At 37.0% G+C, this 25,227-nt stretch overlaps 1 protein-coding gene across 8 annotated transcripts in view; it reads right to left on the bottom strand.

Annotated features, from left to right (window-relative positions):
• Positions 1–286: 286 nt before the first annotated feature.
• Positions 287–25,227, bottom strand: part of RAP1A (RAP1A, member of RAS oncogene family) — a 46,803-nt gene continuing 21,862 nt past the window's right edge. For 5 of the 8 annotated variants that reach the window (XM_062595293.1, XM_062595295.1, XM_062595292.1 and 2 more), the window contains 8 exons: positions 24,493–24,562; positions 19,627–19,710; positions 15,418–15,486; positions 13,806–13,862; positions 11,863–12,003; positions 7,099–7,242; positions 4,400–4,514; positions 287–2,159 (listed from right to left, as the gene is read on the bottom strand). In XM_062595293.1, the coding sequence (XP_062451277.1) occupies positions 4,428–4,514; positions 7,099–7,242; positions 11,863–12,003; positions 13,806–13,862; positions 15,418–15,486; positions 19,627–19,683 (555 nt within the window). In that variant the 5' untranslated portion in view covers positions 19,684–19,710; positions 24,493–24,562 and the 3' untranslated portion in view covers positions 287–2,159; positions 4,400–4,427. Of the gene's footprint in view, positions 2,160–4,399; positions 4,515–7,098; positions 7,243–11,862; positions 12,004–13,805; positions 13,863–15,417; positions 15,487–16,237; positions 16,328–16,854; positions 16,970–19,626; positions 19,711–20,426; positions 20,533–24,492; positions 24,563–25,227 lie in introns of those variants that run through there. The other 3 variants (XM_062595300.1, XM_062595298.1, XM_062595297.1) reach the window with 3 other exon arrangements.

Genomic DNA, 25,227 nt, shown 5'->3' with positions numbered 1-25,227 from the left:
CCTCCACCACATCAACCAGTCATAACACTGGAAGAGATGGACCAAAATCCATTTCTCTCTGGAGAAATGCAAAGTTTAAGCGAAGTGGAAAAGCACCTCCAAATTTAAAATACACCTTCATGCAGCATCCTGAGATTGCTGGCAGAAGGTAATGAAGGAGACTTCTATATAAAACAAACACTTGGCATTTATGAAGTGAGGTTAGATGAACTAACCCAGTACTCTGTATCTAGAAAGTTGAAATTAGTTTCTGTTTTCATAGAAGAGACATCTAATAATCAGCACATACATTAAAATTACTTTATTACTAAAATATTTTTACATTTAGTAAAGATAACCAACCTGCAAACACTATGCTTCTGCTCCTCCTGAAAAAGGAGGTGCGTAGGCAGGTTGAAGACAATCAACTAAGCAACTACCATTTGTCCTACTAACTCGTAGGTAGGCAGATGTCTTCACATTGTCATCCAAATATTTTCAATCCAGTCTTCTCTGGGCTGCATTTAGAAACTGAGATCTCATGTATAATTCAACAGCTGCATCAGTAACACAACTTTAGAAAAAACATTTAGAGAAATTTCTTACATCTGGTTTCCAATAAAACTATACAACCGATTCAGGACGTCCAGGACAAAGCCCATCCTGAGTTTTCTCCACTGTGAAGATACACTTTTTCTCACTTACTCTGAAGAGAAGCAGGAGCAAGTTCTCCAGTACTGACGCAATTTCATCAGTGTCAAACTGAAGATGTAATTTGGGCCAAACAGGTCCTGAAAATGGTGGTTGTTTTACTTGTGTACCACCTATAGGCCTCTTTCACACTCTGATCTCTGAATTCTATGAATTAAAGGGAAAAAAAAGGCAGGGGGGGAATTGAACAACACCCAAAATTAAAAGAAAAAGCTCTTTTGGCTCACTGTGTAAATCAGATAATTTTAGCCAGATGCAAAGCTGTTTTGCTTTGTTGAAATTGTATTTACTCAGACCAACTTTCAAAACCACAATTTCATTTTGAGATGCTGATGGTAACGTATCACTCTTGGACTCCTGCCCTGCAGAACACTATTGGTAAAACAAGGGTTCTGCCACCAAAGTATGTAACAGCATGAAACTGAAGATCATAGAAGTCAGACCTTGATACAATATTAAAACAATTTTGTACATATAAAAATACTTGTACAGAGGAAGTAATTCAGCAGAATACAATCTTTAAACATTCAAAAGAATATACAAAACTAAAGGTAGCCTTCTGCACTTTAGTTGGATTAAGTACCTCCAACAAGGAGGGTGTGCAAAGACATCTCACTGGCATAATGATATACTGTTGGTATTTGTTACAACAACATCCTATCTACCAGAATGGAAGAGAAATTCACAAAATGTTTATAAAAACCAAAGCCTGGAAACCGTAACAAAAACCACAGAAACAAAATGAAAATGTACTAAAATTTAATCATTCATAAAAGCTGTAATTTAATCTGTGACAGTAAAACACAAAAAGCAATATTAGAGTTGGTTTAGTATATTATATATTTTTGCTTTTAAAGCCATAGAAATCAGTTACCCCAGTTTTTCCTATAAAAGACCCATTTTTCCAAAGCGTTATGCACAAACATTTTCGATTAGAATATAATGGCAGAATGAAATAATGATATTCCATAACTTTTAAATATAAAATGAAGTCAATGACTCAAAAATGTTATTTGTTGCAGTGAGTTCAAAGGGAAATTTCAGATAATATATATATCTATGTAGTTATAGATATAAAATATAATGGTGGAACATTTTTAGTGCTTGATGGGGAGAAATTATATTAAAAAGGTCAATATGAAATTTTAATTATAGTAGCAATACCTAACATTTGAAACATATCCATGCTCCTTTGTATAATCATACACTAGAGTCAATTATATTTATTTTCACATCTGTTAATTGCTATTGCAAAGGAGAAATACTATTGTCTTAAATTTCCAAGAGATATACAGAGAGCAATTTCTTTTTCTGGGACTGTGTGCAAACCATTTCAAGATCTAAATTCTTCTCATAGTATATAAAAAACAGGAGAAGCTTCTTCAGATATGTTGTCAACTTCCTGTAAGGTTCTGAAGTCTGGAATGCTGGCACTTTCCACTTAAGCAACAGTTCTTCATTCCTGCAATCTAGAAAAGTAAAAAAAAGATGATGAGGAAAATACTTATGCTGTTGACAAGACAAATGATCTGAAACAAAGGTCTGAAAGTTTTCCCAAATAACTGCCCATGAACATGTTTGTACAAGCATGCAGTATTTCAACAGAAAAAGGTTATCTTACTTCATTATTATGATTTGTTCCTACTGTCCTTTGCATTCTGAGGTATAGAAAGAAAAAAGAAATTCACTTTGGAAACCATAAGCTCATTCAGAAACAAATTCTTATTTTATCATGAACGTAACAGATCAGTGAAAGACAGTTGCTACTCTGTCTTTTTGCTGTTGTAACAATACCCTTCTACTTCACCTGCTCTAAGAGAAAGACAGTTCCAACTTAATTCAAAATCTACTTGAGTAAGATATAAGTGGATAAACAATTTATGGGAGATTGATTTTATCTTTTACTAGAAATACCTCTGAGATGCTCTTTAGAAGTATGATGAGTTAGAGACCTCACCAAGTCCTATTCTAGCTATAAAAAAAATGTGTAATCAATTAGGAAGAAATTTTCATGAGGGAAGACGTTAGGAAATACTTTTATCACCTACAGTAGATTTTAGCACATGAGTAGAAGTTCCATCAAAAGAAGTCTCAACAGCAAAACTAAATAAGGATATTTTAAATATTTTTAAATTCATGACATTTTCTACATTGACTGAATGCAATTATTCCAGGTAAGCATTCAGCAGTTGCTTGATTTTTCAGAGCTCTGATGCTGCACCTAATGCTGAGTAGGCATTGCAGTGAAGGACCCCTGGAAGAAGGGCTAGGTCGGAGCCGCCCTAATGGGTCAGGAGATTGCACATCCTGCAAAGGCCTGGGAGAAATCTGTCTCCAAGAAGTCATCCTGGCTGATGTCACACTAGCTAAATTCAAATATATCACCTGAGAAACAGGAAAAGCCACCTAAAAAGTACTACTTTATTTCTTTTTAAATCATTGTTTCTCCATGACCCTAAGCTAGTATTTTCCAGCATTCAAAATTCAAGAGACTCATTAATCTATAAAGCACAGAAAAATAGAAGTCAACAGGTTAACTGCATGACTCCACTTGTCCTACTCTATCACACCAAGCCTAAGCAAATGTCTGTCTATGCCATGAACTTCAGATACAGTAGTAAGGTAGAGAACCACTGATTTACAGTTCTTAAATTCTTCTACAACCAAAAGTTTGTTCTAAACATTGTAGGATCACAACACTTGTACTGCTTCTCCAGCTAGATGTATCTATTTATGACACTAAAAACCCCAGCAGAATAGTTTTTGATGGATCAGAGAAATAATCACAAGTTTAAGACAGCTGACAGAGTGCTGCAGTGACAGAGCATGTCTGACTCCTCCTGATAGGCTGGACTATAGCAGCTTACCTGGTCTGCCAATCTGCCCTGCTGAATTTGAAAGATAAAGTACTTTGCACTGCAACAACTGTTTATCTGGTTGCTTTCTAAACATTTCTTATTTCTTAGTGCCAAGGTGGGCTATTTACCTTGCAGCCTTATCTGTCTCTAACAGTGCCACGCTGCACAACTTACATGTGACCACACTAACAGCTCAGAAGCACAGCCTACATTGCATTTCTGTGCAAAACCTGAAAACCTGAAGTTACAGAAATGTCTTCTTTCAGGAGTGCTTTGTAACAGCTATAAGTACACAGTGTACCCTGCCAGCATACACAGGAAGATTATTTATAGCATATGTCCAACCTTTCTATTTTTTCAAGTGGGCAGCTTTTCATTTCTCTGCCTTCAATGAAATCCATGTTCCACCCACATAAACTTGCAATTGTCCTCATATCACCTGGGACTGAGACAGCAGCTGCAACTACACCAAGTTACACAAAGGCTACTAAAATTCAGCAGAGGAGAAAGGAAGCAGAACTGAACCATGGTTGCCCAGACCACAATGTCACAAGACAGAGGGAGAACCTACCAAGAATAAAAGAGAAAACCCTGGTCCATTTCTATTTGTTCCTGCTGGCTGTCAGACCCCTTTGTGAATAGATCTTACTAATGAACCCAAGGAAAAGAGGAAGGGAGTGAAGCAAGTATTTTTCTGCCAGGTCAGTCAGTGGAACTGCCTTCCAGAATGGGAATGAATTTTATATGGGAGCAGGTGGAGGGAAGAGGAGTGGAGGGAAGGGGAACAAGACCCCCTCATAATGAGTATTTCCCCTCTAGATTAACTGCACAGGAATTCAGACACCTCTTACCTGGCTCAGAGCTGCTGCATGATGGAGTCTAAAGCAGCAGACATGATTTCTTTTTAGGCTTCTTCTTTTCCACTGGTGTTTTTCTATTTATCTGTCTGACCAAGTCATAAAAGATCTGGAAACGAAAAATGCAAACTGAAAAAAATCAAACCATAAAACACTACCTGAGTTTCAAAAATACGGCAGGCTGGTAAGCTGGTACTCTTCCCTGGTGGCTGTGGTTTTATAATTTCAAACTGATGATATTTACCTAAATATATTTCTCAAGCAGTTGCTTATAGAACAAGAGTGCACAGCTCATGTGAGTGTGCAGAAAAAGCTGTAAACTCATATTTGCTCTTCCCTGATCCTGAAATACGTATGTTCCCTCTTTGTGTTACATACAGCCAAGCCTTCTGAGCGTGGTAAAGAAATAGCAGCAAGTCCTGTGCTTTGGATAGCTGGAAGAAAACTAGGAAATGACAAAATGGATTTTTAAAGACAGGGCTAGTCTCTATAAGGATGATCTTTTCATGGGTGCTCCCTGGCCTGCAGGGCACTGCATTTGCATGGTATTTAAACAGCCTTTTTTTTTTTTTTTTCCTCCTCTTCCTTCACTCCCCCGCTTTCACCTTCAAAAGTGATCTTTCTTCCTCCGCTGCCTAGGATACAGTATTAGTTTTCCTCCTTGCCATATAGTTTGGAGCTGTTAATCACTTACTTCACCTTTCTGCCTGATGTAGTCTTTTGATTTTTATTAATAAAATTAGCAAGGAAAAGCCATACATCTGCTCTGCATTCAGTCATTTCTAGAAGGGTATGATTATAGGGCCTTTAATAGCTTCAGAGTGAATTTCTTGTGAATGCTTTTGCTATGACTTGTTTTCCCAGCAATACTCGGCCCATTTATAACAAAACAAGCTTTATAAAAGGATTGAGCTATTTCATGGTATTGAGGAGAAATTTTTAAACTTTCCGAAAGCCCCACCCTACATTTCTTGTTTGCTTTTTTCCTTCCTGGAGAGGCTGTTGGCTCACAAATTCTTGTTGATACCAAGGAAATTCAAAAGAAAAACAAAGGCTATACCAAATTGCAACAATTGAAATTTTAGTATTTCCCAGATATCACATGAAAGCACTAGTACATAGCTAAATTATACTTTTCATAACCAGACAGCATAAAGAAGAGTAATTCTGGTGTTGTCTCCAGTTTACAAAAACAGTGTCTGTGGCCAAATAGCCTTTGTGCCTTAGCTACCAAGTGCCTTGGAAGCCAGTGTATCTGGCATAATACAAATTTTAACCAAACAAGCAATTTTGTGACAATGTGACAACAAAACAAGCTCAGATGACAAATCTCTGTTTACTGGTCTGAGCAATACAGGGATTCAGCATATATTTAATTAAAACAATAATTTTCTGCATATTAAGATCACAAAAATAGAAACTAATCTGTCAGATAATCATTTTCTTCTACATGGTGTCTCTCACCGGAGGCAGTGCTCATCACAGGGAAATATGCAGAAATAGTTTACACAGAATCATCCTTAATGTTTGAATCCTATGACTGACTGATTGTGAATTTATCCCAAGACAGTTAATCATGCTGCCTATTAGAGAATCTCCTTTTTCTTGCACAATTCTCTGGTGAACCTCAAGGCACCTGTGGCTAGTGAGAATCAGTCTCTACCACAAACTGTGGAAATAAAGCAGAATGTTTTTGTAACTTAAGGTGATCTGTTCAATGACTTAGCCACCAACTTCTTTGTTAACACAGTTTTACTAAAGCTCAGACAAAAAGCAAAGTATTATAGCTAGGCTACTCCCCACCACAGAAGCTGCAACTCATACAGCTTGGAACTCCCTTCCCTTTCAACCTCACAGAAGCAGTGCTGTGCACTTCACAGGAGCTGCCAAATTAATTCTGGGCCCAATCCAAGATCCCACTGTTTGTCCTTATCACACAAGTCTCCTAAATGGGCTCAGTTATCTCTTGGCACCAAACCAGCTCTGCTCATTGGAATCACCTTAGCATTTGTGACTGAAAACCTGGCCTCTATTACAGTCAGAAAATTTGCAGTGGAGACTAAGCTTAGTGCCTAGTGTCAAGCAGAGCTCCATCACCTCAGACAGCAGCAAAAGGCACGCCTGTTTGCATGGGTGTTTCTCAGTTCAACACGGGGAACTGCTTAGATAACTGTATGTTTGGACCTGGTTTCAGTAAATTAGCAGCTTACCACAGAAGAACTGTGATGGGATGTCTGTTTGAGCAGCCAGATGTAGCAGGAATGTGAGAAGTAAACACCTTCAAACACAACAGCCAACACCGTGTAACATGACAGGTAATACAATGGGGCACAATCCATGTTCTGAATGGCAGCAGTTATCTTAAAGTTTATCTGAAAAGTGTACCTTTTCATCTCAGGTAACAGTCATCCAGGGAATCACACTTACTCAGGACCCTCTGCTATTTATGCCCTCTAACATAGGCTATACAAAGCATTTATCTGGAAAAGTCACCCATCCTTTACATATAAAAGGAGTATATTTCATTACAAATAGAGAACAGATAGGAAATACACTGCATCAAGACTTCCTCAGGCTGAGACTCCAGAACCACCCCAAACTTTCATGATTAAGTAGTGTAAGGATGGCTGCATGCCAGTTTAATGTTGCATTCATGTTGGAGCAGCAAAGACAAAGGAACAGCTGATAGTTACCTCATTAACATTGATTTTAGATTTTGCAGATGATTCTAGAAAGGCACAGTTACACCACTGTCTTGCTAAATTTTGACCCTGTTCTTTGCCGACTACGCGTTCTTCTTCCAGGTCACATTTATTGCCAACCAGAATCATTGGAACCTGGAGAAAAAAGAAAAAAAAGAAAAAAAAAAAAAAAAAAAACAAGAGAAAGGTAAGCAAACTCAATATATAATATGGACAGCTCAAGCAAAGCTATAGCTCAAAGACAGTTTCTTCCAAACCTCTAATATTTCCTATAGAGTTAGATTAGAAAAAGAAAAGAGCATATGAGGAAAAAGAAAAGATAGTAGCCAACAGACAATGTACACAAATCCATAGAAATCAGAAATTCAGACAAACTCACAAGCTAGACTACATTTTAGATGCGAGCTGGAAAAGGGTTGAACAAAATCCATCCTGTGGCCACCCTGATTCAGTTGCAATTAAACACATGGAGGACAATGATAAAACCAAACAGTAATATTTTAGCATAATCTTCTTAAATTAGGAAAGATCTATTTTCTGGTATCTATATCCAATGCTATTCTAATCAAAAACATAATTCAATACTGAAATGCATTTGAAGACTTTCATGTGACATGAGGCTAAACTGCCTGCCAAATCAATCTATTTTAGGCAATAGAATATAAAGCATACGTATTCATATATACTTCATGTTTTGGCCCTTTTGACCTGTTTTGTCAATCTGCTGTCAAACCGCAGAAAATAAACAGAAACTCATTTGAAAAAGCACTCCCCTGGATGTGGAATAAGGAGGAACAGAATAAGAACAGTTCTTTGCAACCAAGTACTTCCACAGCCCTGTGTACAAGACCATTTGCCTTTCTGATTGGTATATAATATCATACTATTGACATGTTTTATATAAATGTGGAAAAAGAGGCTCTTACACTATAAAAGGCACAAATCAATACAGTCAGTTTAGAAATAATTAAAATTTTCCAGCTAGTTACTAACAGCTCAACTCCTGAAACGACTTCACTTTTAACAAGTAATCTCACATAATATTAAAACAAACATTTGATACATGTTCAAAAGCTTCATCCTATACCTACAACACAAATACAGGCAAACCATCTGTTTAAGAGAATGATGAAAGGACATCTAGTCCTCTCCCTAAGCTGTTGGCTTTCTGAAATGCCTCAGTGAGCCACCTTCCCACTCCTTCCTTCACGAGGAAGGAGGGAAGGAGTGCCTTGAGGAAACCACATTCCTTATGACATTTCCTACAGAAAAATCACTGAAATTTAATACCCTAGGAAAATGACCTTGCGCTAGTAAGTGCATATTAGCGATTTGTTTGCATTAGACTCCACAGAAAGAAGTCTTTAAACGTATCCAGACAGCTACAACAGCCCTCCAACAAATGGCAAGAGTGAAAACATAAGCTACTAGGTCTCTTGTTCAATAATTAAGCGGTTTCTATCAACCAGTTAACCAACTTCTGACTGCAGGTTCACTGTGGTCGAGATTATATTCACTTCTTGCACTGCTGAGACGAGTACGATCAGCATTCATGAAAGCAGAAACATGTTCCCCTCTGAAAGTATCAGTAAATTTCAGTGAATGTAAGCAGCAGAAGGCTTGCTTTCATCACTTATGTTTAGTTACCAAGTTAAAACTCTTTCAGGAGCAACAAACTGTACAAAAAGATGCATCAACAATAGGAAGTTTTAAAAACAATACTCTGAGATATGATTTCAGGAGGCTTTTTCTGCTTCTCAGCCATGTGTTCTCTAGCTTGGCTGTAGCCCACAAAGAAAGATGACAGGTCAGAAAGACCTCAAAAAAAAAAAAAAAAAAAACTAAGAAACAATCCATCCCCTCAACACACCACAACCTACAGAAAAAAACAGCTGAAAAACAGTGTTTTCCAGCCAAAAAATGAATCATTATCCACTTTGATAACTTACAGCACACCATACATTTATTTAAATTATTTCAATATTAGTATTTGATTTTATGCAAAGTGATTGCCTGGTTTCAAGTACAGCCAAGATTAATTTTTGTAATTCTAACACAACTATAGAAAGTTTTACTTATTACATTCAAAACTCCAAATCACAAAACAGAAGAGGCAAATCCAAAAAAGATTATTTCACAAAGTATTTACAACTGTATCAACTTAATCATACTTTCTACAATTTTCTAGATAACTAAAAGAAATTTTCCCATTTGGAAACACAAAAATGTATTTTGAACATGTTCAGCAACCAAAAAATATTAATACGTGGAATAGAAGGAAAAATGTTATACTCGGGTGGGGTAAGCAATACAGAGTTGAAAAATATGAGACTATGGTTATTTTCAAAGGTAAAAATTATTTATCATAGGGTAAAAAATGGAACATAACAAAAAACTAGCTTTTGACCACTTACTATTCCATTTATAAGACTGGAATTCAAACTTTGTTATATATACATAATTTAATGGTTAAAGTATTGGAATTTTAAAAGAAACAACCTAAACTAAATACAGGAAGGTGTGCATTTTTCTAGCAAAGCATAGTTTAAATATTCAAAGCATTCTCAAATCTGGATTCACTAACACAAAATTAATAGATGCATTTTAATAACTAAATCAAAGAACTGAAGTAAAAATGAAAGTAACCGTCTCCATTGTTTGATGGACTTGACCAGCTTACAGTGCAAATTCCACTCTGACCAGTGCAGCTGACTGAGCAGCGCCGTGCCTTGACCGAGAGGCTAATAAAAGAATCATGTAACCAGGGATTTACGCAAGTATAATCCCTATCTAAATGAAAATCACTTTTACATAGACGTTCAGCCTGTTAAACCAAGCAGGGTACCAAAACCTTAAAATACAAGGTAATCACAGATGAGGAACAACAAGGATCTAAGAGAAAGGATGAACTGCAAGAGCCGACCCTCAGTTCCCAAACACCGCAGCCACGGTGCTGCGTTCACCCCCCTCCAGAGCACTCGACCTCACTGTTCAAACCGCATCTGCCTGAGTGGCTATTTAAATACAACGTACACGCTTCGCCTATGCTTTGGCCTAAACATGTGTCCCAGCCCCGTCTACTGACCGTCACCACTGCTAACTGCCAGAAAGTTTCAAGATAAGGGGACATGAATGAGAGAAGCTGCTTTAGTTTCACCACTCCGCGAGCCATGCAAGCAACTGATACAGACCGAAAGCAGTCAACTTCAAAGGCAGCAGCTACTTCGAAGCTGTCAGTAGAAAAAAGTACAGGATCTTTTTCACACTTCTCAGGGCAACCCCTTGAACATATTACCGTTCAGCCACAAAATTTAATTGCAGTTTCCTCTTGAGGAAGCCTGCATGAGCGGCAAGTTCCCACACAGCTCCACTACTCACTTGACTACCATAGCAAAAGCCACCTGCAACTTCACCCACATCACAGATTTAGAAATGCAAAGTGTAAAAGAATCCACCGTGAAACAAATGGCTACACTAAAAGAAATTAAATCAGTGCATTTTTATACGATTACCTAAAATTCTGTAAAAAGGAATAGTTAAGCATGGGTAGACATGGTAAAGCAAGAGAAGCAATGAAAACCAATGTTTTGGTTCATTTCCTGAAAATTGCTTAGTAAGAGCAATACAATTGCCTCTCCCCATAGATAAATGCACAGAACTTTTCTTAGAACTGAAAACAGGATAAAAAGTCTCTTCATTTGGGTTTACATTCTGATTAATGAGTCTAAACAGCTATGCATCTGACAGTCCTCTGAGACACGTCATAAGAGAATTGTTGGTTCTCACAGTTGATGGAGTTGAATAAAGCAGAGATCACAAATCAAGAGACTATGCAAACTGAACCAGTACAGTCATAGCAGGGGACTCGCTACTTCATGCCAGCGAGACCAGGGGCTATTTATTTAAGAAACTGTTAAAAGGTTCAACACTCCCATTGCTGCTGAGGCAGCTGGAGCCAAGGCAAGTTAGCAAACCCCTACCCTGTCTTCCCAGTCCTTGCCAATAGCTCCCACTCTCACACGATGACATGAAAATAAAAGAACTTTCAGACACTTCACAAGAAAAATCTTATAACAACAATGGTAATTAAATCACAAAGCACAATCTAGTCAATCAGCCAAATATATTCCTTCTATTTATAGTCTAAGATAATCAATTTGATTTTTTGATTATATTTTTCATACATATGCCTAAAGCAGACAGCCTAGCTTAAAACATACAGCTATGACCTAGGATTTGAGACACTTTACAGATGACCTTCAGGAAACCATCATCTCTCTTTATTTCCACTTTAGAGATCTGAGAAAAGTGGTATTAGTCTGCATTGTAAGGCAGTTGAAGATCTACTGAAGAACATTGTTATGGACAAGTTCAACTATTATTTCCCTCAAAGTCAAGGAAAAACAAGGTTCTACTAAAGTATATTGTTATAAAAATAAATGCAAACACTGGAAAAGAGTTTTTTTTTTTTAAAAAAACAACTTTTTTTTTTTTTAAATCAACTCCTACCATTTGCAAAGACTGTTAGATCTTCAGTACACATGGAAATCTGGCTTCATTATACCCCTTACTAGGAGCTGTCCCCAAGTAACAACACTGAAAATGTTAGTATCAGAGGTTTTAGAAAAGTTACTTCCACACAAATTTGGCTATATAGTAAAGAATATCACAGAAAGAAATTCTGCTCACATACAGGTACCTGTATGTTTAGCTACAGAAACATTTTAACCTTTTGCAAAAAGGTATTTTACTTACATCTTCAGTGTCCTTAACCCGTAAAATCTGCTCCCGCAGGTCCTGTAAGTCATTAAATGTGGATTGTGCTGTAATAGAATATACTAGTGCAAACCCTTGACCATTCTTCATATAGAGATCCCTCATTGCTGTAAATTGCTCCTGTAATCAAATATTAAAAAAAAAAAAAAAAAATTAGCGCATAAATGCAGCCTACAAACATTCACAAACAAATTTTTATTCTAATGGAGACAAGACTGTAGTACAGTACAGCATACATTTACATTTTTATCCCATATGGAAATCCACTGACATAAGTGAATTTAAGCCTTAAAGCATCTCTTTCCCTTTGGTTTTTCCCCTGTTAGGGGAAAAAAAAAAAGGCTTTTCAAAAAACCAGGAAAAACAGCAAGAAAAGCAATAAAAACATATCCTCAGATGGACTAATGTATGCCCCAAAACCATAACGAGTTAGATTTGATTCACATTTTGTAGTATTCTTCCATTTATTGTGTAATATGGTGTTAAACATGAGCCTGCCATCAGACCAATCCTCCAGATAACAGATATGGATTGTAAATTCAATTTCCTCTCTAATTCTACACTGAGAAAGGCTTAGGTGTCACATCCTCATGGCTCATTGCAAGCACGACTCTGTGGGAAGGCAGTGCCAAATCACTTTTGAACGTACGCTTATACACATAGCCATTTGTAGCCTGAAAATGGTTTAAAGGTTCAATGCAGTGAAGTGTACAGCACTGCAGGAGCAGACTATAAAATTTGTATCAGATTGCTATGTCTTTTGTCCAGGTTAGTAATGGGACCCTTTCACAGAACTCTGTAATAATGCTTCCTGCTTCTGTGTCTTTGCATTATTGTCCATAAAGTTCAAAACTTTCCAGATCAAATAGTAACTGTATTTTAGGAAACATACTCTCCCTGTGATGTTCACTCTATTACAAGGTCTGTTTACCTAGTGAACAGGATTTTGCAGGATATTAAAGTGACATTGGAATGGCAAAGGTGTTACTTCAAGGCTTTTGGCTGCTGTGAGGAAGGTAGGATGACATGGGCCTCCTCACTGCAATACAAGGCAGCATCAGGAAAGCATAACCTGAGAGTAGACGATGATGAGTAGAAGATGAGTAGATGATTCTTTGAAAGGTACAAAACCTTTATTGATGAAATCCCCTCCACATGAGCTAATGTGACATGCCAAGAGGCAATGGTTAAGCATTGCCTAGAAGCACCTTCAATTCATAGGAGCTCTGAATACACCCCCTTTTCTCCCCACAGGAAGGGGAAACTGCTCCCTTCAGGCCTGTTTGGAGAAAAGCCCTCCAGTGAAGTGACCTCCTTACTGAATGAAGATGTAAGAAAAGAGGTTAAAACAGTACTCTTGTTAGCGGCTATTTTAAAAGAAGCAGCTGAAATAAATCAGCACTTCAAACTGCCCACAATCAGCTACAGAAGGATGCTATCTTATTGCTAAGTCCTTGTTCTCCTTTCTACCTTTCCATCTGAGAATATCACACAAAAATGATGCTTTATTTTAACAAAGAGCCTGTTGCTTAAGATCTTGTCTTTTTTGTCTGTGTATTCTAGGCACTAGCAAGACTAAAACTTGCCATTTCCCAGTATCAGCAGGTTGATACCGTGACAATGATATATTATTGAGAAGAAAGGATGACACAGAAGAGGTTAGCAACATAAGAAGCATTAACTTCTACATTATAGCACTGAGGTAGGGAACAAATTCATTATGCTATTGGCAAGATTGCAGAAGGCACATTCACCATATTGATTTTGGGGTTATTTAACAAAACCCTTCAGTTTTAGATTGCTGCAACTGATCAATCGATTTTCCTTGGAAAAAATTAGTATACTAAGTTCTACTCTTCATATCTCATCTCATTCTTAACAAAGAAACTCTGTACCTATTAGAGGAAAAAAGTTATACTTACTGTCCCTGCTGTGTCGAGAATTTCAAGCATACACTGTTGACAGTCTACTTCCACTTGCTGGGGAAAAAAGGGAAGAGACAATTAAAACTAAAAAGTCTGAAATAAGATGGTTGGACAAGAAGAATCTCAGTTTAATTTCAGACTTCTAAAGTAAATATCTCAAAATAAGCCAGACACCTGCACTTTCCCAATAGTCAGAAAGGCACCTCTGAAAAGTGAATGAATTGCACCTTAAGCTAGACATTTGGGTCAGTTCACTTCTGGTCCAGGACTTTATTGATTATAAAGACCTAAATAAGTAGCTCATTGTAAACATCTCAACTTAGGTGAGATAAAACTCATCCTCACAAATCAAAGGACTTCACTTTTTGTTTGCTCGTGAGAAAAAGGTGCGAGGAAGGAAAAAAAAAATAGATGAAGCAAAAAGATGATTCTTACAGTTAGGCTTTATAAGCCTTTTATTTTCTAAGAAATGCTGGAGATCAAATGAGGCTAATTCCAGGAAAGGCAAACAGATTCAACTGTAGAACTCCTAACAGTATTTACATTTAATTATCACAGGCACAAATGATACAAGTTCTTTGTTTTCTGGTTTTTGTGCCTTTAATTACGACAACAATTATGCTAATCTGTAAAACAATGGGTTACTTGATATCAATTTGAGTGAAGAATGCAGCTCTGTTGACAGAATTACGTAACACCACAGTATCAAGGATTTGGACAAGGACTTTTGCTCGGCAATTACAAGCTTGCATCCAAAAAGGCTATGAAGATTTTTATATGCCTTCAAACCAAACGGAATACATTTAAACTAAATGGTGAAACAGCCATTACTAAAAGAAAACAATAGAAAGCAATTACTATGCTACAGTAATAAAATCTATGGTGATGATGGTGTATATATATCCTTTATTATAACTTCCACACATATCATACATATGGTAAATGCCAATGCATTTATGTTTTGAAGTAGTAATGTATCAGGTTACAGCAAACAGATCTGAAACAGTCCTGACATTAGTTTGGTCGAGACATACCTATCCTCATGTGTCAATCAGAAGCACAGGCAACAGGATTGGTGGCATACTAGTCTCCTAGCTGCCATAGCTCATACCTCAGCTTATTAACAAGAGAAAAAACAATGATTGTTTGGGACGATACACAAGACTCATCTCTGGACAGGTGTAATAATCTCTAACAAAGAAACAGGCAAAACAACTGAGTTGTAGCCTCAAACTGCCATGGAGTCGCCAAAGATCTGAACATGAAGACTCTGAGTAAAAAGCTTCAACTCCTTTTATTAAACAGAACTAAGTTAAGGAGCAGTCAAATTAACAGAAAAATTTGTCATTCTGTGGTAATTCAACTTTACTGTAGCCAATGCAATTTGTCTGATAGAATTCAGAGGCCCTAAGCTGCTGAAGTACTCTATAAGACAGAGAAAACTATCTGCATGCAATATTTTCCAATATTGATGCATAAAATGGCAACTATAAACTGATGCTTAAAAAATCTATAACATTTTCCCAGGTAAATTTTTTTCATTACAGTGAGTTTTATATGCAAGCTCTATGAGACTTGAGAGAAAATTTAAAAAAAAATCTTATTTTACCTTTCTGTATGAATCTTCTATTGTTGGGTCATATTTTTCAACAAAAATTCCCTGAACAAACTGTACAGTCTAGGGGAAGAGGAAAGGAGAAGAAAAAAAATGAAGTGAACTCAACATGACCAGTAACATCTATCAAGAAGTACTTTATATAAAAAGCAACAGCACAGAAATTACTCAGCACTGCTAACCATTAACATTCAATATGGTACAGAGATAAAGACATACACAATTTCAATTTTTTTCTTAAATAAAATCTGCATACTTTGTCATTTTAAGAATCACTTCATACCAGGTTTCAAAGCTTTTTTGAAACCTAACTTGTTTGCTTGCTTGCTTTTCATAGAAGATGATATCCTCAACGAAATCACTTCATTTTAAGAGTCTGCAACTTTAGAGAATAAAAAGCACCAAATGTAGAAGTCTTGAAAGTAAATTGGAAGAACCAGCAATATGAAGATTCTGGAGAAAAATACATTGCGGAAAACCTCTCTATTTAAGGGCTGAGTTTCAACTCAATCATGTTAGAGCTATAGCGGACTAACTGATATGCCCAGAGTACAGACATATTTCAAAGTGACAAGTTAAATATGGAGATTCTCCAGAGAGTCAATTTATATTAAGTCACTGAAGAAGGAGAAAACTTTCATTTTGAAGAGGAAGTCTCTCTTCCCCTTTATAATTATTCAAAATAAAACTACGGTGAATATTTCCCCTCAAGCTGTAATTTTAGCTCTGTACTTGTTGTACTTGAGCTTTGTCTCATGCCATTCCATAGTTTTCCTCATCCTTCTTACAAGAGAAGCCTTTTACTTTTCAGTACCTTCTCCTCATGAACAGGAGGAACATGTCTTTCTTAGGTCTTTCTTCTTATTTGCAGCTGTACAAGATCCCTCCAGCACTACAAAAACAGCTAACATGGGAGAGTAAAACAGTAGTTTCTCCTCAGTGGGCTTAGTTTTGGGAATTAACAGTAAGCAAGTGTGACCAGACAGATCTGTGCAGGTTTCACAGTGGTAAATTCTAGGCTGATTTATATTATAGTTTTGGTATGAGTTGGTTTTCCTTTACTCCCATGCAGACATGCTGCTTAAATTACTGCACAAGTTTAGCTCTGTGAGCTGTGCTCCACAGAATCCTAGTATTTTTGCTAATGCTCATTTGCCCTATCACCAGGGACGGCCCAAAGTCTGTGCCTCGCTTTCCCATTCTATGTAAGAATATGCAATAACGTAATAACATGCACTAATGCAGTGTAGGAGTGTTTAGGAGGTTTGGTTGATGTTAGTAAAACAAAGCAGTGGATAACCACCAAGATCACAGCACTTATTTTATCTCTAAGATAAACAAGCACACCAACTATCTTTTGCCAACAGAATCTCCTGCTTTTTTTTTTTTTTTTTTTTTTTTTTTTTAACACAAATTCTACTAAGTCACTACCTGGTTGGAGAAGTCATATTTTGTTCAGGCAGAAAGCTGAGATTTTTCTGCAACAGGGTTCAGATATGGCACACAGGTATTTTCAGACTTTCAGAAAGCAGCCTATGCCAGATCTCTGCAGAAAATATTGTTGTATGCTGGAAACTGAGCAGTTCTTCATTGTGTCCCATTTCTTTTATTTTAAGAAAAAAGCTTCCTGGTAGTACCTCTTTTTAAAAATCTCCATTCAATAAACAAACCTACTTTATTCTCTATGGATCCAAGCCTTTGGTTCCCTGATATCTTCTAGTCACACTGAACAGTTGTCCCAGTCTTTCAGATAACACATCTCAATGATATCATTATGAAAGTTATTGTTATTAACATAAGATACAAATGTTACACAGACAACAAGCTTCCAACAGTAAGCAGAAGAATTTCAGATTACACAGCTTTTAGAGTGTTTTTTTTTTTAGCAGTTATTAACCAGAAAAAATCTAAAGAGCTTTGTCATTTGACAATTGAATTCAAAATTGACATTTGAAAACTGAAGTCAGTCACATTCTACATTTATATTCTGTGAGGTATTTTCCTATGTTTGTAAACCATCCTTCAGCACAAGGGCACTAGCACACGAGAAACCACTTGCAATGTTTCACTTCTGTGCTACAACATCCAGAGTCTTATTTTATAGTCACAAATATAGTGCTTCTCACCAAGAAAATTAACTGAATATACCTAACTTGCTCTCAATTTTTTCATTTGTAAGAAATCACCATTCTGACTTTGTCATCTCAACTGCAAATGCTTGTGTATTAAAATAAAATTAACAATTACACAGACAACTCCATAAGCTAACTTACTATATAATATTCTTCAAGTTTGATACACTTCCTATTTACTACAGAGAAGCCCAGGGAGTATATAAAAATTTTGGTTTGTTTTCAGATTATGTGCTGACCCACAACTTTTGTAATTTTCCATTGATTTGAAGATCATGTGTCCTGACTCCAGTTTCCTATTCTATGCAAGACTATGCATAACTGGATATTCCTGGTAATACCCACTGACCCTCCAGAAGATTTTTACCCTCATAATTGGAGAGCAAAGTACTGCACAGGAAACAGTTATAAAAGAGCCAACAAAATAACTGTGCCTTGATACATTCACAGGGCTTTCTGCTCTGTCGTCATTACCAGAAGGTAAAATCAGCATCACATTGGCAGAGAAGAGTTAAAACAACAGGAGGATTTGTAGTGAAACAACACCATATTGTAATCTAAACTCTCAATGAAAGCACAGAACTGAAAATGAACACCAACCTCTTTGTTAGACATTTTAGTTTATACAGTTCAAAGAATAAATTTAAAGTGACCATCATATTATTTTAAATCCCATCTTGTATTCTACTGCTTGTAAGTAAGTAAATAGTCATCTTGTAGGCTAAATATTATTCTCACTCACCAATCGACACCTACTCTGTCCAATTATGAACACACAGGATCACTGTCACATATGATTTACAATATATTGCTACATGCACCTATACCATTAAAAAGAACTTAAGTGTTGTTTATCAGACTTCTCACAATAATCCCACTAGCAGTACATACATATAAAAGCCGAGGACTTAATTGGTCCAAATTGTACCTCTAGAGGTGGAAGGACACATGGTATAGGATGAAGAAAAACAGAATCTTCAGAGCTTTATGAAAATGAATTTTGAAAAAATATTATCTATATTTAGAAAAAAAAAGTATTCATATTTCAGTTTCTGAAAACTATTAGTGATAGATTCTGACTAAGTTTTTATATCAAAAATGAGAAAACTTCAAAGTATATCAGAATAGGGTATACCAGAAAAAGATTTTACATCTACATCTTGTAGAGGTTAGGATGGGATCTCCAAAAGAATACATCAAATTTGATATATAATTGTACAATCTTTCCTCCTCTTTGTCTGGGTTCTGCAGGTGATTTATCGAGCATATCACCAGCACATCTTAGGAGAATGAAAAAGGATGAAAGAAGCAGCAACCTGCAATATGAGTGGCTGGTAATTATTACCATCTTCTGCAAGAAGTGACATGGTGTATTTCCTTGTTTTAGATAACTTTACACTTGACCAGCTCTTCACCTTTCTTGCAGCAGAAAGCTGCTTGACTGGTACTTGATAAATAGGTGACTGAAAACTTACAATGCTCTGCTGTCAACCATGCAAGGTAAACCTCTTATAAGAAACACCACCAGTACTTAAGGAGAGCAAAGTGTCAGTCTGCTTTTACTCTTCTGCACTGCAGACACTGGAGGTGACTTGTTACTCTACCACTGTGCTTTCAGGCCAGGCTACTCATTCAGGTTCAGTGCACAACAGAAAACATACTGCCTTCAAGGTATATTCCTAAATTAAATTCATCACCAATTCAGTATCATACAAGGCAAGACTTAATTCATCATTTTAATCTAGGTTCAGCTTTTAATACTTCAAAGACAAAGATGTGCAATTATTTGTAATATACTCACACAAAAAGCAAAAATGAAAGGCTAGCTACTCTAGCAGTGATTATCACCTCAACATTTCCTTCTCCAAAACTGTGACACTACAATTCACAAAGTACATTTCACCAGTACAAGAGTAGTTACTTTTAAGAATGCAGAGCGACTTGTAGTAACACAAATATCTTAACACATTCAACAAGTAATATTTGCAATGATAGGTCAATTTTGAATGTGTGTGTATGTGTATAAATATACACACACAAGGGTTTCAGAACCACTTCCTAACAAACTCACCAAAGCAGACTTCCCCACACCTCCTGAACCAAGGACTACTAGCTTGTACTCACGCATGATGTGGTCTGTTTAAATACCGACGATCTGGAAAGCAAGAAAAAAGCAAAGAGTTAAAATTGTACCATACATACGAATGTATGGCACCATATTCTGAAGGTAACTCCATACTGTAGTTCTTTAAATACAAGTGAGAAAAAAAATCTCTTCAGTAATAGCTAAGATTCTTTAATTTTCAATCTCAGTACTCAAATGCTCTATTCCAATAGCTCCAGTTTATTCTAAACTCAAAAATAACGCTGAAACTAAAGATTTTCTCCTAAGATGTTCAAGTACTCAAATGTACAAACTATGTTTAATTCCTATACAGGATCCAATATTCTTATAGTGAACTAGGTAATTCAATACTTCCTTTTAATTTGTCATAAAGCATTTAAACTATTTCAAGATTTGCCCTGGAATTCACTTCCTCCTAAGTTTTAACATACGAAAACTTAGATCTGTTAGCCTTCTGGCTGTTTGGAAAGGAAGAGGGTAAAAAACAATTACGGTAGAAACATTTGGCTGCTGCAGTCCAGCGAGTGTCGCATACAAATGCGCCCTGCAGCTTCACACAGCATTAATACTAGCTTATGCCACCTTTCCTCGGCATTCCCAACTTTTTACAGCAAAAAGCTGCAAGCTTTAAATAAGAAAGTTAGGTTAGTGAAATGTAAGGAAAAAGGTTTACTTCTCCCACCCACCCCAGCAGGGAGTGTTTTAGGTCAGTATTTTCTCTCTGGAAAAGGTCAGGCCTAACTTACAGCTGCCAAGTCAGAAACCTCTCCGCTCTTCCAAGTAATGCCTGTGCCTTTTTAAGGAAATCTTTCAACTCCCTCAAGTCGCTGTGCAGCGGCAGAAAGTTTCTCATTCTCATCAAGATTCCCCGACAAATAAGGCAAATGACAAAGCTGGCGATAAACATTTACGCCGTGTTTACACGAGGAGCCGGCCGGCCGGCCGCCGCCAAGGCGCTGGGGCAAACAATGACATCAGCAGCTAATTATCCTCCGCCTTGGCCGGACAGCGGCTTCTTCCCAAGTAAGGGTCCAGAAACACGAACGCTATGAGACGGCGTAAGTGCCATTTCCCAGGCGCGTTTCCAACCAACTTCAGCTGCAGATGTATGAGTTCGCTGGGTACAATCTGAAGACCGTTTTAAAAGTAAAAATGTGTTCTAGCAGTTCGGTACTTGCTGACTACTGTTAAAAATGGCTTGCAAGGAACATGGATCGTAAGTTTAACTGTGGTGCTGCTTCTTTGCAACTGTGGACAGACAACTCACAGACAAACTCTGTTTTTATAATCACTAAATTGGGACAAAATTTTTCTGTCACTTAAATTTCCAAATAGACAATTTAGTGCACGCAGAGTTAAAAGGAAATCCAAGCACTGCCACACACCCCAGTTCCAGTCCCAGTCAGAGCTGCATTTAGTATGGCAGAAGTTAGTCCTATGATGATAAAGCTAGGCAGCAAGTCAGAGAAAATAGCTAACGTGCCTTCCATCTTGTTGAACTACCTGTGTACTGCAAGCTGAAAGCAGCTGAACAGATCAGAGACACTGCTCAAGTCTCCTAATTCTCATCCCTCAACTGCACTATCTTTTACAATCTATATTTGCCACAAATATAGGTTGACAGAGTCCTGTGTGCAGCTAAGAGGCAAAACCACATGCCAATACTGTGGTCACTTAACCCAGCTTTGTGTTCTGCTGTTTTAAAAATGAGCTACAAATCTGAACCGGCCTGCCCCGGCTGTGGCCATGTCTGATTACACAGCTAAACTGTTCTTCCCTCACCCAAACGTTAGAGGGAGGATAAAGCTAAAGTTATCAGAAGCAGCTTAAAATTATGATTTTAAGCACCTTGGGGCTGTTTTTCTTCAACTCTTGAAGTCTGAGAGCTGCAGTTACTCAACTTCATAGAAACTGAGAAAATAAGTCAACTTGAAAGGGATTTTCCAGTATGGTAACTCTGAATATCTAAAAAAAAAAAAGACTAAGCAACATTTATGCACTGTAATAAGTTGACAACATTTTCGTGAAAATTCTAGCACCTGCAAACTCTTCTGCTTGGAAGCTCCCCCAAGAAGCAACATTCACTTCCTTTTTTTAAAAAAAAAAAAAAAAAAAAAAAAAAAAAAAAAAAAAGAGGAAATTGTGTACTTGGATGGGAAGGAAGGGGAATCAGCAATTTTTCCCTCCCCCTTGATAATACTCAATTCTCAGAAATTAAAAGGTGATGTGCTTTTAAAAAGTATAAATAGTTTTACTGATCCAGTCCATCTTTATCTCCCTATAGTTTCAGTCTGCTCCAGCCAAGAAAGCCCCCAAACTAATCAAGCTATGAGTTAAATTTAGCTGTGAAGTCTTTCACTTCTTATTTATAGTAAAAATGCTTGTGGGAAAGTTTCAGCTGAGAGCAGTACAAGACTAACTTCTCATTTCTTCTCTGCAGTATCTGCTGATTATTTTTTTCAGGTGCAATAGGAAACTAAGATCCTGAAACACATGAGCCTTATTACTGTAAATCTTACACATCTTAATTTTATCCTGTAGCTCTTTTACAAGTGTGTTAATATTACCTGTTTATACAAGTTGAACAGAGTGCTCAAGAAATTACTCTGCAGTATCCTAGCCAACTAACATTTGGCAAACTATTTATGCCCACCTAAAAACAGTTATACACAGTACTATTCATTTCCATCCAGAACTTTGTGCAGTGGACTAGCATGCTGTGCAGCAAAGATTATGTTTAAAAACAATACAAAATTATAGGTTTTAAGTGTTTCTTTCAAATTAAGAAAAGAATATGATCACTAAGGAGTCTTTTTTTTTTTTTTTTTTAAAAAAACAACCTTTAGTGCTGTCATGTACATTATGAAACTGGCCTTATTATTTTATTTTCTGCATCTTGGCCTTCAGAACTAACAAAAATTGAGCATGTCTTCTTGTCCATTCTCCCCTTCCTCCCATTCACATAAAGCTACCTGTATGTGGCAAGACAATGGTGGGACAAAGATTTCTTATTAATTAACCTCTCACTGCTATGAGCAGAAGGCTCCCTTCTCCTGCATATCAGCCTCTCAAATTACATAGCATCTGCAAAGCAACTTTAAAGCACAGGAATAATCATTAGCAGGGTCTAGATTTCATCCATAATAACAAACCAAACTTTAATACCATCCTGAGAAACGCTTGACATCTCAGGATATTCTCTTCCAAAAACACAACTTTTAACACTGTTGCATAACTAGTACATGCCTGCAACCTGATTCCTTCAACCTCCAAAAACACATACATCTGAAACAATGGATTTTAATACAAAGGAAAGACCTTTCATGCTTAATCTTGCTCTTAACAGGTGCACCTCTTTTCTGCTACCACAGGCACAAATGCCAACTATCTGGAAAGTGACAGAAACTTGTACTCAACTATTATCAGCCACAAATTGTTTAGTTCATTCTGGAAGAAAGAATGAAGGTTCCTGCTCTGTGAACAGATGGGTAAGTCAAGAAAAAAGGAGGTTATTTGTTTTAATATAAATGAATGAAATGTACTGCAGACAGGATGACAGAAGGGCCTCTATGAAGGACTAACAGACAGATGTAAACACACATTAACGTGTCAGGCCAAAGCTGTAGCTTTAAAACCGACTTCTGAGTATGCACTTACCCACATCTTTCAGCAAAAGACTTGTACACTAACTACAAGCATGATCTTTCATCCTGTTGCAATCAAAGGCTGAATTAAGGTATAAATAAGTAAAACCTTAAGGGTATTTCCCAATAAGTGGAAGGAGCCATGCAGAGAGGCTTTATGGAGGAAAGCATGATGGAAAATTGACAAGGTTTTTCAGGAGAGAGATCCCCACAGAGCAAAAAGTACTCCTATTACATCGTATAAACCAAGACATAAAGAAGTGGTTTGCCCAAGAACAAAGAGCAAGGGAAAGGACTGCAACTTGAGCAAAGTTCTGAACAACAGGACATCAGAGCACAAATGGTCACAGACAAAGATTTTAAATGAGAAGTGAATCCATACAGTTAAACACTGACTGCAACCAGTCAGAGGCTTCAGACAATTGTGATTCCACTATAAAGCAGAACTACTTAGGAATTACACAATAGGTTCAACCCCAAAGAAAAATCAGCCACTCCTTTTATGAAAGCCCCTCCAGCTCATCAAGAAATTCGTAATTTGTGATAGGGGGAGAAGAACAGATGTGAAGACAAGCAAACATTGCACCAAAGACCAAGTACAAGAATTTCACACTAACCTGGGATGTGATGTGCACCCTCTGAAATGCAAATGCTTGAGTATATTTTTATACTTCTGAGGAAGACAATTTGTATTTATTAGTCTCTTCCTCCTCCTCCAAATGCTGATGGAGCTGCATGTAGCATGAGGTACAGATATGCTGCTCTGCATGAGGAGGACTAAAAGCATGTGGTTTTATGGTTTTGCATAATCCGATGAAATACTGGGCATAACTGATGACACATACCCCACCAAGAAAGACTATAACAAGACTTCAAAAAAGTCATGGTGGGTAGGCACACTCTTGACTTAGCCTGGAAAAGTAAAAATTGGACTGTCTTTACAGCTTCATACTTCGTACAACTGCAAATGACGTCAGGAAAGGCAGCACAGCTTCAGTGTTTCTTAACCTCACTACAGGAAACATGGCTCAGGCATTTTTTTCTTTTTATTTCAAACCACGAAACATTATATATTTGTCAGTTTAAGTTTTCCCCAACTGTCAGTGATTTCACAATTGGTAATCTCATTAAAAAAAAAAAACACATTAAAAACATTAAAAACTCTTACCTTGGCATAAAAGATCTCTCATCAGTCTTAATAGCCCTATGGCAGGTTTTTCCAGGCACCCTACAAGGGACTGAAAAAAAGAAATTAAATCCTCAAAACATTTTTTTAAATGATAATGTATATAAGCATCAAATCAACTCTTCAGTGTCAAATCAAAACATGACTGTTACAAAATCTGCCCTTTCTTAATCCAAGGAACTCTAAGCAATTTCTGGTTACTAAAATCAAATTACCCTAAATACGCAAACTTCAATATGATTTCATCTTGCCTCTGGATCAATGAAATGTTTAGAGGGTGAAAATCTGACAGTTTTCCTTCACCTTTTCAGTCTCCTCTAGACATCCTTGAAGTCCCTTTCACTGCTCCTCCTTTCTTTTATTTCTGAAGAACTGAACAGGAGCTCTGTATTCTCATCCTCCAACCAGACTTGGAAGCAAAGCTCCAAAAAATCAGAATCTTGAAGCCACATCTTCCTTTTTCTCATCTTTCCTAAATAAATACATAAACCACTAAGTATGTTCTACTTGAAATCATTTCCCAGAGGCCTAGGCCAGTTAAAAAACTTGAAAGCAAATGTGTTTGCTCTGTCCTCTGTCATACATAACTTTTTCAGAACATCCCTGCTAAGTATTTTAAAACTGTAGACAGTCTACACTGGATCAATGAGATTTAAATTAGAGAAAAAACAACAACAAAATCCCCAGTTTTATGCTTCGCATGCCTAGTTACAAAAC

The sequence above is a fragment of the Rhea pennata genome, chromosome 25 (genome assembly GCF_028389875.1).
Source record: "Rhea pennata isolate bPtePen1 chromosome 25, bPtePen1.pri, whole genome shotgun sequence".
Classification (NCBI taxonomy): Eukaryota; Metazoa; Chordata; class Aves; order Rheiformes; family Rheidae; genus Rhea; species Rhea pennata.
Note: the sequence above shows the minus strand (reverse complement) of the source record. Positions and strands in the feature narration are given on the sequence as shown.